The sequence below is a fragment of the Rhinoraja longicauda genome, chromosome 12 (assembly GCF_053455715.1).
Source record: "Rhinoraja longicauda isolate Sanriku21f chromosome 12, sRhiLon1.1, whole genome shotgun sequence".
In the NCBI taxonomy this organism is placed as follows: Eukaryota; Metazoa; Chordata; class Chondrichthyes; order Rajiformes; family Arhynchobatidae; genus Rhinoraja; species Rhinoraja longicauda.
This window is the reverse complement of record NC_135964.1, coordinates 27,658,280-27,676,539: the sequence shown is the minus strand read 5'-3', so window position 1 is coordinate 27,676,539 and position 18,260 is coordinate 27,658,280. Positions and strand designations below refer to the sequence as shown.

The 18,260-nt window shown below is 44.7% G+C and overlaps 2 protein-coding genes across 6 annotated transcripts in view; both read right to left on the bottom strand.

The window, feature by feature from the left end:
- LOC144598439 (uncharacterized) overlaps positions 1 to 10,257 on the bottom strand; it is a 52,345-nt gene extending 42,088 nt beyond the window's left edge. Inside the window, exons 1-4 of the mRNA XM_078408581.1 lie at positions 10,113 to 10,257; positions 7,628 to 7,788; positions 4,109 to 4,133; positions 2,311 to 2,424 (exon numbers count right to left, since the gene is read on the bottom strand). Of these exons, the coding sequence (XP_078264707.1) occupies positions 2,311 to 2,424; positions 4,109 to 4,133; positions 7,628 to 7,788; positions 10,113 to 10,182 (370 nt within the window). The 5' untranslated portion in view covers positions 10,183 to 10,257. The remainder of the gene's footprint in view (positions 1 to 2,310; positions 2,425 to 4,108; positions 4,134 to 7,627; positions 7,789 to 10,112) is intronic.
- A 1,354-nt stretch (positions 10,258 to 11,611) lies between these two features.
- mcf2la (mcf.2 cell line derived transforming sequence-like a) overlaps positions 11,612 to 18,260 on the bottom strand; it is a 164,551-nt gene continuing 157,902 nt past the window's right edge. For all 5 annotated transcript variants that reach the window (XM_078409290.1, XM_078409291.1, XM_078409293.1 and 2 more), the window contains exons 29-30: positions 16,213 to 16,316; positions 11,612 to 14,888 (exon numbers count right to left, since the gene is read on the bottom strand). In XM_078409290.1, the coding sequence (XP_078265416.1) occupies positions 14,797 to 14,888; positions 16,213 to 16,316 (196 nt within the window). In that variant the 3' untranslated portion in view covers positions 11,612 to 14,796. The remainder of the gene's footprint in view (positions 14,889 to 16,212; positions 16,317 to 18,260) is intronic.

Sequence of the window (18,260 nt, the reverse complement as noted above, 5' to 3'; positions counted from 1 at the left end):
TGTCACTTAAGAAGAGAAATTGACAAGCAATCTCTTTAGTTGGTATTTGTATAATGATATTCCATTAAACATATGGCCTTTAATATTGTTACGTAGCTTTTGGTAGCTCTTAGATCCCATGGGATTCAAGGAGAGATAGCTGAATGGATAGAAATTGGCTTCATGGAAGGAAGTGGAGAGTGATGGTGGAAGGTTGTTTTTCGGACAGGAGGCCTGTGACTAATGGTGTGCCTCAGTGTTCAGTACTGGGCCCATTGCTGTTTGTCGTCTATAACAATGATTTGGATGAGAACATACATGGCATGATTAGCAAGTTTGCAGATAATACAAAAGTAGGTGGTATTGTAGACTGTGAAGATGGTTGTCAAAATCTGCAGCAGGATCGTGATCAGTTGAGCTAGTTGGCTGAGGAATGGTTAATGGAGTTTAAAACAGTGAAATGTGAGGTGTTGTGAGCAATAACATGGGCAGAACCTACGCAGTGAATGGTAGGGATCTGGGTGAATGTTGTAAAGCAGAGGGACCTAGGAATACAGATACAATGTTAATTGAAAGTGACATCTCAGGTAGATAAGGTGGTCAAAAAGGCTTTTGACACATTGGCCTTCATCAGTCAGAGCATTGACTATATAAGTTGGGTAGTCATGTTTTAGTAGTGTAAGACATTGATGAGGCCGCATTTGGTGTATTATGTTCAGTTTTGGGCATCATGTTGTAGAAAAGATGTTGTCAAGCTGGAAAGGGTGCAGAGAGGATTTATGAGCTATAGAGAGAGCCTGTTATTGAGACAGGTTGAGCAGGCTAGGACTCTATTACTTGAAGTGCAGAAGGATGAGGGGTGATCCAAAATAGGTGTACAAAATCATGAGAGGAATAGATCGGCTAGACGCGCAGAGTCTCTTGTCCAGATTTGGGGAACCAAGAACTAGAGGACATAGGATTAAGATGAGAGGGGAAAGATTTAAGTAAGAGAGTTAACTTTTTCACGCAATGGGTGGTAGGTGTATGGAACGAGCTGCTGGAGGAGGTACTATCGCAACATTTAAGAAACATTTAGACAGGTACATGGATAGGACAGGTTTAGTGGGATATGGGGCAAATGCAGGCAGGTGGGACTAGTGTAGATGGGACACGCTTGCCAGTATGGGCAAGTTGGGCCGAAGGGCTTGTTTTTCCGTGCTGCATCACTCTATGACTCTGAGAAATAAAATTAACATAGCTATTAATAAGATATTTATTTTCAAAATCTTGCAGAGGAAAATAGCTTTGTTATTACGTCTGAAATGCTCTAATCCATTGACACAATCTTGCTTATAATATTATTCTCTATAAGGCAAAGTTTCTTAGGCATGCAACAATTGCTTAATGGCAAAATGTTATTGGCTGTCATTTTTCACAGTCCTTGAGGTAAATGAGCTGTGAAATTATTGCTCAATGGAAGGATGAAAACTCACCGAGGAAGGAGTGTTCAGATCCTGAACCTGACTACAAGCACACGGCTAGAATATGGAGAAAGCGGCCCAAAGGCAGAATAAGTGGCAGATGTAATCACTCGTCTAGAACAATAGTTGGGTTGTCATGGAAAAAGGGAATCGACTCTAAGAGATGAGACACCGTGACTTGGATAAATAAAGGGGAACATGTAGAAGGGTCCTGACCTGAAATGTCACCTAATCTTTTTCTCTAAAGATGTTGCCTGATCCATTGATTAATCCAGGCCTTGTGTCTATCTTCGGTATAAACCAGCATCTGTAGTTCCTTGTGTAGGAAGGCACTGCAGATACTGATTTAAGCGGAGCAGACAAAATGTACTGGTACACGGGATGTAATGTGGTGTACTTGGATTTCCACAAAGCATTTGACAGTGTGCCTCCTCAAATAGATGAAGGAATGATGAACAGATGGCAGGAAAGATTAACGAGATTTATGTTATAATACACAATCAGATCTGAATTCCACATTTTGGTTTCATATGGCTAAATCCATGAAAGGATGAACTCAGGCAGGTTGACATGCCCAGGTTTAGTGGGACGTGGAGTGGGTTTTAAATAGGACCAGTTGTCAAATGTAAGGGAAGGATGATTCCCAATTTATTGCAAAGATAGAAGCAACACAGCGGGTCAGGCAGCATCTCTGGAGAAAAAGAATAGGTGACATTTCTGGTTGAGACCCTTCACTGAGAGTCAGGTGAGAGGGAAACTAGAGGTATGAAAAGGTACAGAACAAACCAGTGACCCAGGAAAGGTGGAGTCCACGATGGTCCATTTATTGGTTTGCTTTTGGCCACTCCAACTAAAATACTACCCTTACCTATTTCACAATTCGAGCCTTCGAAGTTCTCTGTACACCAGCACTGGTAACGATTAAACTGGTCCTCGCACGTTCCTCCATTTAGGCATGGGTTTGATGAACATTGATCGCCTTCTGCGCATGACAGTTATTAAAACAAGCCTCAAGCTTCAAGAAAATATTTCAATATTTTTATTTAAAAATCATTTGTTATCAGATATGGGGAACACAGCTTTGAACTTAAATAAAGTAAGAAGGTATGCATTTTTCCTCGGTCCTCTTATTGCAGTGATTACGGAATATGGAAACAATCTCCACTGGGTTTACTAGTTTCTGTTGGCGTTCTGTTCCTGCTAACAATTCTTCATTGTCAGGATCTCCTCTGGGCGCTGCAGAAGTAGGTGCGAGTTCAGGTGGGGCAGAGGAAAGGAAGGGGAGGAACCTGGGGGTGGGGAGCACATTGGTCCAGGTGGGGCAGAGGAGAGGAAGGGGAGGAACCTGGGGGTGGGGAGCACATTGGTCCAGGTGGGGCAGAGGAGAGGAAGGGGAGGAACCTGGGGGTGGGGGGCACATTGGTCAGTTACCTAATATTCAAAAATTCAGTGCTCATACTGTTGTGTTGTTAGGTATGAGGTGCTGTTCCTCCAGTTTGCGTGTGGTCTCACTCTGGCAACGGAGAAGGCCCTGGGTTGAAAGGTCAGTGTGGGAATGGGAGAAGAATTCATTTGATTCACAACTGGGAGATTCAGTAGGCCTTGCGAACCTTTTGTGAATTGGGTGCTATCTCTCTCTCTCTTCTCCAGTCTCCCTCCTCCGTGACACTTTAAAGAGTGTGTGGCTGCTCTACGAATACCATGCTGAATGTAGGTATGTAGGTTAATTGACTGGGTAAATGTTAAAAATTGTCCCTAGTGGGTGTAGGATAGTGTTAATGTGCGGGGATCGCTGGGCGGCACGGACTTGGTGGGCCGAAAAGGCCTGTTTCCGCGCTGTATATATATGATATGATATGATATGATAATGTACCTTTAAAGCGAAAAATATTGAATGCCACGAATCGGAACTAGAAGTGCTGGGAACACTCAACAGGCCAGGCAGAAGTGAAGAGAGAAACAGAGTCAACATTTTGGGTTGATGACCTTTTACGATAGCATAGTGATACAGCTGATAGAACTGGCTTCTCACTGCTTCAGAAACCTAGGTTCATTCCTGCCCTCCGGTGCTGTCTTTGTGGATTTTGTTTGTTCCCCCTGGGATCAGGTGGGTTTCCCCTGGGTGCTCTGGTTTCTGCTCACATCCCAAAGAAGTCTGGATTGATAGGTTTAATTGGCTGCTGTAAATTACCTTGAGTGCGTAGTTAAGTGGGTAAGACAACGGGAGAGTTGATGAGAATGTGAGGAGAATAAAATAGGATTAGTTGGCATTGATAGAAAAAAATGAAAAGTGCAGACTCTCTTGTCTGCCAATCAACCCCCCCTTCCCTTTCCTATCACCTGCATCCACCGCTACCACTTGCCACTTTGTCCCGACCCCCACCACTCTTTCATCCCCCCCCCCACCTTACTACAATGACCGGAGAAGGGTCCCAACCCGAAAGGTCACCTATCCATATTCTCCACAGATGTTGCCTGACCCGCTGAGTTACTCTAGCACTTGGTGACATTTTTTGTAAACCAGCATCTGCAGTTCCTTGTATTCGCATTAGGTCTCATGCTGTCTCAGATAATCCTTTGTCTACCCAAATAAAGGTAAGTTTTGGACAGTTCTTGATAAATACATTTTGTTTTGCTGATAACCCAGAAAGATTGTTAAAACATACCTGTGAACTTGGTCCAGAACTCTTCCTGGAAAAAAAAGGGAAGAAAAAGCTTTGTGTAAATCTCCTTCAAGCAACACCAACACAGTGTAGATAGTAGATGAAGGGAGGTCGAAGCCAACTTCCATAAATAGGGGCTTTGGGTCTTGGGTCTTGATGACTGTTGCAAAATCTCTGACGGTAATCATACTTGCCCTGAAGCAACCAGTTTAAACAGAGAGGGCCATCCAATCGCATTATGCTCTCCCACAGCCGGTTCGGTTAGACTGCCTTCCAGCTCACCCCTCCATCCACCCATCCGCCAATCCGCCAATACCTGCTCACCCACCAGTGAACAATCTCACGTTCTCCAAGGCTACCTATAATCTCTAACCCAATGGGCAAACAAAACCACTCGTATTTGGAAGATGAAACCCCTGCCACTGGGACTTCCCAAATGCCATCAATGCACCACATTTCCTGCCACCATTTCTTGCCACCCCCTCGGCCGTCATGAGCGCCAATGTAGATTCCTCCTGTAATTGTCACGTGCTCTCCTCACCCCACTCCTCCAACTCCAGACACCTGTGTCCCTGCCTTTCACTCCTCCCTCGGCTCTGTCAGCTGCACCCCTAGAGCAAGGCAGTGGCCCATCATTGTAAATAAAGGAGGTGTGGCATTAGAACTGGTGGGGTCCACAGGAGATTTACGGGAATGGTTCCTGGGATGAGGGACTACGGATAGATACAGATAGATCGGAGAGGATGGGACTGTTGGTGTAGGGAGGCTAGACCGAGGGATCTTGATAGATATAAAGTGATGAGGGGGCCAGACATAGCAGATAGTGGGAGGCTCTTAAGATTAGTGGCGGTCTGGAGGTCATGAGGGTCATGGAGGTCTGCAAGACAATGCAGAAGGTGCTGGAGGGAACTTGTGAAATGCTCTGGTGGAGAGCTGGTATGGACTTGATGGGCCCAATGGCCTACTATGCTGCAACTGTGTTTGAGTCTATGATGCTAAGTCTCTTCACGCAGCTGCCAAGTAGCCTTTGGACGGCCTGGAGTGAGAACCGTGCATGGTGCTTTTTCGAATGCCCTAGATGATCAATGGCATTTCCTCGTTTTCCAATACAGCATTAGTCTTACTTGGGATAAGAAGGGTCTCGGCCCGAAACGGCACCCATTCCTTCTCTCCAAAGATGCTGCCTGTCCTGTTGAGTTACTCCAGCATTTTGTGTCTACCATGAGAACATATGAGCTGGGAGCAGGAGTTGCCGATACTGCCCTTCAAGCCCGCTCCACCATTCATCCAGATCAAGGTTGTTCTTCTCTCTGAGTGCACTTGCCTGTACTTTCCCCATGTCCCTCGATCCTCCTGTTGCCCAGAATCTACTTCCCTTTTATTAATGAACTCAGTGACTGATCCTCCACACCCCTCCTGTGTAGAGAATTCATAAATCAAAATGAAGATTTTTTTTTCCCAGTTTCAGTGGCAAATGGGCTCCCCTTTATTCTGAGATGGTTTGATTTAGGAATCCTCAGCCACAACAGACATCCTTCCTGCTTCTCCTCTGCTGCCAATTATCTGGGTTGACTGAAACCTGGGTGTGAGTAAGTAAAGGGGTTTAGGTATACGTTGTGTGGGAGTGAAGAGGTTCGGGAATACAGGGTGTGAGTGAGTGAAAGGGTTAGGTATACGATGTGAGTGAGTGAGTGAAAGGTTCAGCTATGTAATTGGTTTAAGGGAGTGAGGGGATTCAGATTACAGCTAGGATTAATATAGTAAAGTGATTTGGACTGGAGACTGAGGAAAGAGTTGGAAAAATAAGGGGTGAAAGTAAAGATCCTGGGGAGACAGGTTTAGGGGTTCGGAAAGACTGGAATGTCAGCAAATAAAAGGAGTGTGAATGGGGGGAAACTCTGTAATATATTGTATCTACCTCTCCCCAATTGGCACTAAAAATATGATGAATCCTGACAGGTCATAGATGTACCTACTGGCTTTGCTTGTGTTCTCCAAATAATTTTAATGAGACTACACATGTCTCTCCAAAGTGGACAGATTTCCACCCTTATGTGTGGCCTGGACCCCTACCATCCTCCCAGAGTATCTAACCTAAACCTCTGTCCACTCCCCTGCCTCCCTCTGATCCTTAGCCCCTCCTAGTTGTGTTTTACCATCCCCCCTGACCTCCCCCTTTCCAATACAGAACCACCTGTCCTCAACAGAGGCCTCACCTTTGTTCCCCTCCACCCCCACCTCAACGAGTTCAGGGTCCGCCACGAGGAAGAGTTTTTATCCCGTTCCCTTCGCTTTAATAACTTGTTCCATGGGAAAGAGTCCTCACCGGCCAGTGATGACCCCTTCTCCACCAGTCCCCCTCGTCCTGGACTCCCCTAGATGGCCTTCTTCCCTCTTTAGACCTTTCATTTTGGCGTGAAGTCAACCATATTAACTTTTCCACTCGCCTTGACTTACCACTCTAAACCCACAGCCCCTCTAAACATCACCCCCTCTAAACCCACAGCCCTCCACTCACTCTGCAACAACCCCGACATTATCATCAAAGCCGCCAACTAGGGCGGGGCCATGATAGTCTGTCGACTGATCTCTACCAGGCTGAGGTCAGCCGCGAGCTCTTGGACACCTTGTTCTACTCAGCTCTGGACCATGACCCCGCAGATGAACACCAGGCCATTATCTCGCAGACCATCTCTGATTTTATCACTTCCGGCTGTCTGCCCACTAACCTTACCGTTCCCCAGCCCTACACATGGGCCCCAGCTATGCCTGCATCTTTGTCGGGTACATCAAACAATCCCAGTTCCAGGCGTACACTGGCCTATCCCCTAATATTTAGGCTGCATTGATGATTGCGTTGGGGCTACTTCCTGCATCCATGCAGAACTCATGGACTTCATTAACTTCACCACCAATTTCCATCCTGCACTCAAATTCACTTGGATACAGTTCACCACTTCCAACAGGATTCCACCACTAGTCACATCTTCCCATCTCCACCCATCTCCACTTTCTGCAGAGATCGTTCCCTCTGCAACTCCCTGGTTCACTCATCCCGTCCAACTCAAACCAACTCCTACCCAGGCACTTTCCCCTGCAATCGCTGGAGGTGCAACTGCTGTCCCTATACCTCCCCCCTCGCCTCCATCCAGAGACCCTGACTCCCCATTCCCATACTAATCTTTTTGTTCTGGACAGGCCACAAGCAAACTGGAGAAAGAGCACTTTATATTTTGCTTAAAGTTATCCTTGCATTCCCTCTCTTCATCTTTCCCCTACTCTAGTCATCTCGCTAGTTTCACTGTTTGTATCCCTTCATTATCAGCTCTTCCACAGCCAACAGTGGACCAATGTGGGCTCCACTTTTCTTGAGTCATCGGTGCCGGCTCTAATTTGTTCTGTACCTTTTCATACCTCTAGTTTTCCACTCCCCTGACTCTCGAAAAGTTACTTATTCCTTTTCTCTCAGAGATGCTGCCTGACCCGTTGAGTTACTCCAGCATTTTGTGTCTAATATCTTACAGTTCTTGGTTCATTTTCAAACACTTCCCTTGCTTCTTCACGTGAGCATTGTTCCTCGAAACACTCTCGCTCAATGGAACCTCTTTTTATCTCTTCAAACAGCGAGTTGGCTCGTCGGTCTCTGCGCAATAGATCATTGGCCTCATGCTCCTGCAGAAAGACTGGTGCAACAGATTGCAATGGGTATGTCACCAGAAAATCAACTCCAACAGCCAAACCCACCCACTTCACCCATTTATTCCCCATTATCACTAATGCATGATTTTCAGGCAGGAGTGGATGCTGGACCACTGGAAAATCATGCATTAGTGATAATGGGGAATAAAGAAATGGCAGAGGAGTTGAATAACTTTGTTGCATCAGTCTTCACAATGGAAAACACCAGCAACATGCCTAAAATTCAAGAGAGTCAAGGGGTAGAAGTTTGTGGAGTGGCTATTACCAAGGAGAAGGTGCTTGGGAAGCTGAAAGGACTGAAGGTGGGTAGGTCACCTGGACCGGATAGACTGCACCCTAGGGTTCTGAAAGAGGTAGCTTTAAAGATTGAGGAGGTATTGATAATTATATTTCAAGAATCACTAGAGTCAGGATTGGATCCAGATGATTGGAAAATTACAAATTTCTAGATGATTGGAAAATTGCAAATATTAGCCCGCTGCACAAGAAAGGAGCAAGGCAGCATAGTGGGAACTATAGGCCAGTTAGTCTGACTTCGATGGTTGGTAAGACTTTAGAGTCCATTATTAAAGATGAGGTTACAGAGTACTTAAAAGTTCACGATAAAATAGGCCGAAGTCAGCATGGTTTTGTGAAGGGGAGGTCTTGCCTGACAAATTTGCTGGAATTCTTTGAAGAAGTAAATAGCAGGACAGCCAAAGGAGAGACAGTAGATGGTGTTTACTTAGATTTTTAGAAAGCTTTTGATAAGGTGCCACATGGGAGGCTGCTAAGGAAAATGAGAGCCCATGGTATCAAAGGGCAGATACTAGCGTGGATATCAGGTTGGATGGATGGCAGAAGGCAAAGAGTGGCAATAAAGGGGGCTTTTTCTGGTTGGCTGCCAGTGACTAGCAGAGTTCCACAGGGGTCGGTGCAGGGGCCGCTACTCTTCACATTGTATATTAATGATTTGGACGAGGGGACTGAAGGCTTTGCGGCCAAGTTTGCGGATGATACAAAAATAAGTAGTGTAGAGAAAGGGAGTCATGCATTTTGGTAGTAGGAATAAAGGCGTAGATTATTTTCCAAAGGAGGAAAGAATCCAGAAATCGGAGGTGCAAAGAAACTTGGGAGTGCTAGCGCAGGATTCCAAAAAAGTTAATCTGCAAGTCGAATCGGTAATAAAGAAAGCAAAATGATAGCATTTATTTTCAGAGGGCTTGTTTACAAAAATAGGGATGTAATGCTGAGGCTCTGTGAGGCACTGGTCAGGCTGCATTTGGAATATTGTCAGCAATTTTGGGCACCATATCCGAGGAAGGATGTGCTGGCTCTGGAGAGGGTCCAGAGGGTTTACAAGAATGATACTGGGAATGAGTAGGTTAACATATGATGAGCGTTTAACAACACTGGGCCTGTACGCGCTGGAGTTTAGAAGAATGACAGGGGACCTCATTGAAACATACAGAATAGTGAAAGGCTTGGACAGAGTGGACGTGGAGAGGATGTTTCCACTAGTGGGAGAGTCTAGGACTAGAGGTCATAGCCTCTGAATTAAAGGACATTCTTCTAGGAAGGAGATGATGAGGAATTTCTTTAGTCAGAGGGTGGTGAATCTGTGGAATTCTTTGCAACAGGCGGCTGTGGAGGCAAAGTCGCTGGATATATTTAAGGCAGAGGTAGATAGATTCTTGATTAGTACGGGTGACAGAGGTTATGGGGAGAAGGCAGGAGAATGGGGTTAGGAGGGAGTGATCGATCAGCCATGATTGGATGGCGGACGATGGGCCGAATGGCCTAATTCTGCTCCTATCCCTTTTGATAATCTAAAGGGCAGTATTTCGCATTGGATTGAACCATGGTCCACTATCATAACAATTCTACACCTTTTGTACAAATGAAAAACCCCACTCAAATCTACCTCCATTCCTAATTATATTCTCTTGGCCTATCTCTCGTAAGCGTAGAGTCAAATGTGTTTAATTGTCATATATACCGAAGCAGAACAATGGAATTCTTACTTGCAGAAGCACACCAGGTTTGTAAACACAGTACTAAATAGGTAACAATAAACAAACAAAAAGTTCACCGAATTTAAAAAAAAATACTGCCAAAGTAAAAACCGAAATAAAAATCGAAGTCCCGCAAAGAAAGGAATCAACTGTTTGGTTTTCCCAATGTGAGACAGTTAAAAAACATGCAGAAAATATGTCAAAAAGCTTCAGAATACTCATGTTATCACAACATATGGAGCAATGACTTGGCAACGGGTTAATAATAATTGGCAGTCTTCTGCAGATCCCTGCGCTGTGGGCAAGTAACATACCTGCAGAGTGTGTCAGGCAGAACAGCTGAAGGACCCAAGAAACCAACACACTTGTGTATAAAGAAGCCATGTTCAGATTGACGATGACCAGTCTCTGTTAATCAGAGAACAAAAACAAACGGAAATCTTGTGGGCAAAGTGCAGAGGAGAGGCTTTGCTCGAATGCACACTGACCCGAGAGATGTGTATGTTTAAGAGTTTGTGGCACAATTTGGGGTTAAATGATTGTATGTGTGTGTTTCATGTTTGTCAATATCTTTGCGCTAATTTAAAGATTTCGATACTCTATCAGTAGTTAGTTGTTGGTGTTAACCAATCACCATGGTTTACATAGAACATAGAACAGTACAGGAACGGGCCCTTCGGCCCACAATGTTTGTGCTTAACATGATGCCTGATTAAACTGAGCTCATCTGCCTGTTTATGATCAATATCACTGTGTTCCTTGCACTTCCATGAGTAAGCCCTAGTCAATATTGGGGAAGTTGAAGTCACCCACTACAACAACCCTGTGGTTCTTGCATCCTTCCGAAATCTGTCTACATATTTGATCCTCTATCTCCTGCTGGCTATTGAGCTCAACCCATAATGCCTCAGAAGACGTACCCTCCAGTATGTCCTCCACGATTGCTGCCATAACATTCTCCCTGATTAGCAAAGTTTGTGTTCCCTCCCTCCCGTGTTCCCTCCCTCCCTCCCTCCCTCCCTCCCTCCCTCCCTCCCTCCCTCCCTCCCTCCCTCCCTCCCTCCCTCCCTCCCTCCCGTGTTCCCTCCCTCCCTCCCTCCCGTGTTCCCTCCCTCCCGTGTTCCCTCCCTCCCGTGTTCCCTCCCTCCCTCCCTCCCGTGTTCCCTCCCTCCCTCCCTCCCGTGTTCCCTCCCTCCCTCCCGTGTTCCCTCCCTCCCTCCCTCCCTCCCGTGTTCCCTCCCTCCCTCCCGTGTTCCCTCCCTCCCTCCCTCCCTCCCGTGTTCCCTCCCGTGTTCCCTCCCTCCCTCCCTCCCTCCCTCCCGTGTTCCCTCCCTCCCTCCCTCCCTCCCGTGTTCCCTCCCTCCATCCCCCTCTCTCGCTCTCTCTCTCTCTCTCTCTCTCTCTCTCTCTCTCTCTCTCTCTCTCTCTCTCTCTCTCTCTCTGAAACATCAAAATCCTTTTGCAACCAAGCTTCTGTAGTGACCACAAAATGATAAAACCAAGTACTAATCAGTTCTAAGTTCATCAGCTTTACCTACAATACTCCTCGGATTGACGTAAACACATTTCAGCCCTTCATTATCATGAACCTCTCCTTCCCTGTTCTCCCTTTGAGACTTCCTTAATCTCGTTTCTCATCAGCTATCAGCTGACCTGTTGCTCTGGTTTCCATCCCCTGCTATTGTAGTTTAAACTCTCCTGAGTAGCACTAGTTTACTGCCAAGCCGAAAAAAAATAAATTTCTGCAATATATTTCAACTTTATGAAAAGTCATAAATAACGCAACATAAAAGACGAGAACTCTACAACAATGTGTTATTATTGCTTCCTTTATTGTACACATGCTTCCATACACAAAATACTATAGGACACATCTTGGACAAGATCAAAATGATGGACATCACTGAAAAAGTGAGCAGACTGTGCAAAGCCAAAGGTGCTATGAAATTTACTGCATTGCAAGTTCTGTGTGATCTGTGGATACTACTTCGAGGCCAAATATTGGAACTAGCAAAAACGAAACGGCCTATTGACAACTGTGACTTCAGCCACAAAAGATTTCAGCCGGTCAATGCCCGTCAGAGACTGACTAGGCTGCTGGTGAGAGTGACACTGAATGCCCAATTATATTCACTGAGTGTGGGGCAGCAGGCTGGTCTCTCTCTGTGCAATTCGCACCCAAGTCACCCAGAAGGCATTTCTCAAGCTTGTGTCACAGCCAAGATCAAATTTATTGCATACAATGTATTCAAACATCAGGGTTGAAGGACGTTGGAAATAATGCTTAAACTGTAACATAAGCACTGCTGGCACTAGTTGCTAATACATTATTTGACCATTTCAGCAGTTTTCCCATCTCTTTTGAGTAATGGTTTTGGAACTTTAAACCCCCCCATCACTGCAGTGGGGAAATGGTAGGTTGCATAGCAGCAGGGGCAAGCACATTGCATTAACAGATGGATAAATAAACAAAACAATACCAAGGAAGCTATTAAATACTTATATAAACTTCACCTTAAAATGGCAACGGTTCAGTTTCTAGATCAGATTCACAATGGTTACGAAGAAGTGATTCCAGTGTTGGGCATTAGATTCTAGGAACAGTTACAATACCCTCCATAATGTTTGGAACAAAGACCCATCATTTATCTATTTGCCTCTGTACTCCACAATTTGAGATTTGTAATAGAAAAAAACCACATGTGGTTAAAGTGCACATTGTCAGATTTTATTAAAGGCCATTTTTGGTCTTCACCATGTGGAAATTACAACTGTGTTTATACGTAGTCCCCCCATTTCAGGGCACCATAATAGAAACATAGAAACATAGAAAATAGGTGCAGGAGGAAGCCATTCGGTCCTTTGAGCCAGCACCGCCATTCATTGTGATCATGGCTGATCATCCCCAATCAATACCCCGTGCCTGCCCTCTCCCCATATCCCTTGATTCCACTAGCCCCTAGAGCTCTATCTAACTCTCTCTTAAATGTTTGCGACACATGGCTTCACAGGTCTTTGCAATTGCTCAGGTGTGTTTAATTGCCTCCTTAATGCAGGTATAAGAGAGCTCTCAGCACCTCGTCTTTCCTCCAGTCTTTCCATCACCTTTGGAAACCTTTATTGCTGTTTATTCACATGAGGACCAAAGTTGTGCCAATGAAAATCAAAGAAGCCATTATGAGACTGAAAAACAAGACTAAAACTGTTAAAGACATCAGCCAAACCTTAGGCTTACCAAAATCAACTGTTTGGATCATCATTAAGAAGGAAGAGAACACTGGTGAGCTTACTAATCTCAAAGGGACAGGCAGGCCAAGGAAGACCTCCACAGCTGATGCCAGAAGAATTCTCTCTATAATAAAGAAAAATCCCCAAACACCTGTCCGACAGATCAGAAACACTCTTCATGAGTCAGGTGTGGATTTGTCATTGACCACTGTCCGCAGAAGACTTCATGAGCAGAAATATAGAGGCTACACTGCAAGATGCAAACCACTGGTTAGCTTCAAAAATAGGATGGCCAGGTTATAGTTTGTCAAGAAGTACTTAAAAGAGCAGCCACAGTTCTGGAAAAAGGTCTTGTGGACAGATGAGACGAAGATTAACATATCAGATGGCAAGAGCAAAGTATGGAGGAGAGAAGGAACTGCCCAGGATCCAAAGCATACCACCTCATCTGTGAAACACGGTGGTGGGGGTGTTATGGCCTGGGCATGTATGGCTGCTGAAGGTACTGGCTCACTTATCTTCACTGATGATACAACTGCTGATGGTAGTAGCATAATGAACTCTGAAGTGTATAGACACATCCCATCTGCTCAAGTTCAAACAAATGTCTCAAAACTCATTGACCGGCAGTTCATTCTACAGCAAGACGATGATCCCAAACATACTGCTCAAACAACAAAGAAGTTTTCAAAGCAAAAAATTGTCAATTCTTCAGTGGCCAAGTCAATCACCCGATCTGAACCCTATTGAGCATCCCTTTTATATGCTGAAGAGAAAACTGAAGGGGACAAGCCCCCAAAATAAGCAGAAGCTAAAGATGGCTGCAATATAGGCCTGGCAGAGAATCTCCAGAGAAGACTCCCAGCAACTGGTGATGTCCATGAATCGCAGACTTCAAGCAGTCATTACATGCAAAAGATATGCAACAAAATACTAAACATGGCTACTTTGATTTACATGACATTGCTGTGCCCCAAACATTATGGTACCCTGAAATGGGGGGACTATGTATAAACACTGCTGCAATTTCTACATGATGAAACCAAAATGTATAAAAATGGCCTTTATTAAAACCTGACAATGTGCACTTTAACCACATGTGATTTTTTTTCTATTACAAATCTCAAATTGTGGAGGACAGAGGCAAATAGATAAGTGATGGGTCTTTGTCCCAAACATTATGGAGGGCACTGTACATGTGATGGACACGAGTTTAGAAGCATCTGAAAATCACAGCCAAATACCATAAAGTGCAACTTAATATTACTGCCAATTTCCCAGAAATATGCATATTCTGATGAAGTACCTTAACACTGGTACCTTATTTGTTGTCTTTGTTGTTTCCCTGATGAGTTATCTCAAGACTATTCTGCGTTTGGTCTCACATTATTGTCCCCATCACTCCACTCCTATCTACAATGCTACCTGAGCCGATATCTTCACTTTGTGTGCATCAGAAACAGCCATGACTCCTCAGCTGTTAACTTCACGTACTGAAGCCTCCAGTATTGACGACAAGATATCTATGGATGTTCTTTAGCTCTGGGCTGTGCACTGTTGAGGTCCCACAGTTTCATCTCCAGGGATATTGGTCGTAACCTCCACTCCAAGGAAAGCTTTGGTGAATGTTAAAACCACAGCAGGCATCGACCATAAGCCAGGTGAGGAGAAGCTGCAGGACAAATCACGGACTTTCTATCTCAGTGCAGGTTACTTTAGGAAGGGAGAACTTTGAGAAGGACCACCAATTTTTATACATCTTCAGAGTCATTAGCCCTTAATATCAGCGGTGCTGGTGCCACTAGCAGTGCAATGCCCAGTGCAGTTTGAAGAACTCAGAGTACTCGAAGCACTTGCTGACTCTAGATTTAAAAAGAGAGGGTGAATGAAGAATTAGTAACAAGTGCCAAAGTGAAGTTGAACCAACTATGCAGATACAGAAAACAAAGCTTTTTTCTGCTCTCAAGGACAAAAGTTAGTTGTTTACATCAGAGAGAGTACCCTGTTGTTTATTTAAACTACACAGGAAACCATGCTCATTGTGTCCCCTTCCTAACCAATACCTGAGCATTAAATTCTCACTTTTGGTTCTGCACTAGTGTCAGACTGGTGTTAAAGATATTAGGAAGGATGGTCTAATATACTGTTGGGATGGGTGGTCCACTAACAAGATGAAGGAGCGTGTCAATAATTCAATGTAGGGGTCAGTCAGCATACCAATGTGGAATGATCGTACGATACCTAACGTGAATGGCCACAGGGTTTTCCCCAGGGTAGGGGACACTAAGACTAGAGGCTAAGTTTTAAGGTGAGGGGGAAAAGATTTAAAAGGAACCTGAGGGGCAACTCTTTCACACAGTGAAAGAAAGGGTGGTTATATGCAACAAGCTGCCAGAAAAATTCTCATTCCCGCTTTCTCCACCACGGGGGCGGCACGGTGGCACAGCGGTAGAATTACTGCCTCACAGCGCCAGAGACCCGGGTTCAATCCTGACTATAGGTGCTTATCCACACGGAGTTTGTACGTTCTCCCCGTGACCTGTGTGGGTTTTCTCCGGAATCTCCGGTTTCCTCCAACACTCCAAAAACGTACAGGTTTGTACGTTAATTGGCTTGGTGTAATTGTAAATGATCTCTTGTGTGGGTGAGATAGTGTTAGTGTGCAGGGATCGCTGGTAGGGGTGGACACGGTAGGCCGAAGGGCCTGTTTCCGCGCTGTATCTCTCAACTGAACTTTAAACTACACTAAAGGAAGCTGTTAAGGCAGATATAATCACAACATTTTAAAGATATTTCTGCAGGGTCATGGTCATGGAAAGGCATGGCTCAAATGAAAGCAAATGGGACTAGTGTAGATAAGCATCTTGGTCAGCATGGTCAAGTTGGGCCGAATGGCCTGTTTCTATGCAGTATGTCTCTATGCCTATAACATAATAACAGGTCGAGTAGAAATGAATAGCTAGGTGGAATAACTTGTTGAGGGGAATGTATGAAAAGAGGAACAAGCCAATGAAGGCACATGCTAATGAAAGGGACTATGTATTAAGTGTAGAGAGACTATAATAAGCATCGGTGGGTGTGCTAGGAAGGAAGGGTATCGTTCATGAGGGCGGCTTGATCCTGGAGCATTAATAATGCTATCCCTCAACTAGCTGCCGATCTGAGATCTATCATTAACATTCTTACCTGAGCTGCTTATCGACTGGAAAGAATTGGAATCCCCAAGCAGTGTCTGCAGGTTTGTAGCTGAGACCCAACCTTCTTTATTTGTGTTAAGATTTCTGATGAGCCTGAGAACAAAATAAGATCAGTATGAGCTTTATCCCAATTCCATATTCAGTGGTGTGGCAACAGCACAGACATTATTGGGGTGCATTGAAAGTAGCAATAGGAGCTAATAAAGCCAACAGCACGGATACAAAATGCTCCGGGTTTTAATTATAATGGCATAAACATTTTATAGACATCTACTAGAATAATGATTAATTTTCAAATATCCACAGGCCTAATTTATTGACCCAGAGGCATGTTTATGGAGGATTTAGCAGATGGAGGATTTACAAACAGTTAAAGAAAACAAGCAGTGTTAAAGGTGACCTTGCACCTCTTTTATAATCCCATCTAGTTCACAAGTTCATCAGTGGTGTCATCAGTCTGAAGAAGGGTCTCGACCCAAACGTCACCCATTCCTTCTTTCCAGGGATGCTGCCTGTCCCGCTGAGTTACTCCAGCATTTTGTGTCTACCTTCGATTTAAACCAGCATTCGCACTTCTTTCCTACATAGTTCACAAGTTTGTCAGGTAGGAAATCTCATCTTCACCCAGTCTGGCTTGAATGTGACTTCAGACTGACTAATGTGCCTGACCCGTAACTCAGTCCATGCCAACCAAGGATGGGCAATGACTGCAGACGTTGCCAACAACATGGCTATCCTATTAATAAACAAGGAAGAACTCTGGTCATTATGTTGTAAGAGGCTCTACATAAGGCAGGAGAAGCACTGTGAGTCACCTCTGTGAGAGCCTCTTACAACATAATGACCAGAGTTCTTCCTTGTTTATTAATAGGATAGCCATGTTGTTGGCAATGTCTGCAGTCATTGCCCATCCTTGGTTGGCATGGATGCATCCTTGTTGGTATGGGTCCGGCACATTAGACCAGTACCTTCGGCCTTACATTTGGCCTCCCAGAGTGCAACACCTCAGATTAAGCTCTTTAGTTTCTTCTCAACCTACAATCCTCTTGGCAACCCTCCCTCTGTCTAACTATTCCTCACATTTCCATTTAATTAGCCACACTGGCAGGAAACCTAATCTTTATGCAATGTCCTGTCCTCTGTGCACAGTCACTTCACAACTTTTCAACCGTATTTGCCATTGCACTCAGTGGAGTGCCTTTTGGACTCCATTTGTGACTGAGAATACAGAACACCAGGGGGAGACAGAGAATCACAAGCAACCTTGCAGCAATCTTGCAACTCTATTTGTGCCTCTATTTAAGAAGGATGCTAGGCACAACCTGGGAACTATAGACCAGTGAGCATAACGTCTGGGATAAACAAGTTACTGGAGAGCATTCTAAATGCACTTCGATTTGCATTTATGCACATATTTGCATTTTGAATTGTGCAGTTTGGCTGATTAGGGATAATCAGCATGGTTTTATACATAGGAGATTATGTCTTACAAATCTGATTGGGTTTTTTGAAGAAGTAAGCAGAAAGGTTGACGAGGGTAAAACCATAGATGTTGTCTATATGGACTTCAGCAAAGCATTTGATAAGGTTCGTATGGTAGGCTGCTCTTTGGAAGGTTAGATAGCACAGGATCCCGGGAGAGTTAGGCAACTGCATAGGCAATTGACTTCATGGAAGGAAGCAGAGGGTGATGGTGGAAGGTTGTTCGAAGGACAGCACCCTCGGGCAGTCCTGGACTTTCTTACTTTTGTAAATAATATATATCATGTACGTGAGTGAGTGTTGGTGCAGTCACTGCCGAACCCGACGTTGTTCCCTGACGCTACACCACCTATCTCTCTCCCTCTGGCTTTACATTTCACTCCTCGTTCACTCCTCATCGGACACCCTTTTGTCTCCTTGTCTTCTTTGTGTCTACATTTGTTTCCTTTTAATCTCTAACCTTTGTCCACCCAGCTGCTTATCAATCCCCCCTCACCTGTATCCATCTATCATGTTGTCCTGCACCCACCTATTTTCCAGCTCTCCCCCCCCTAC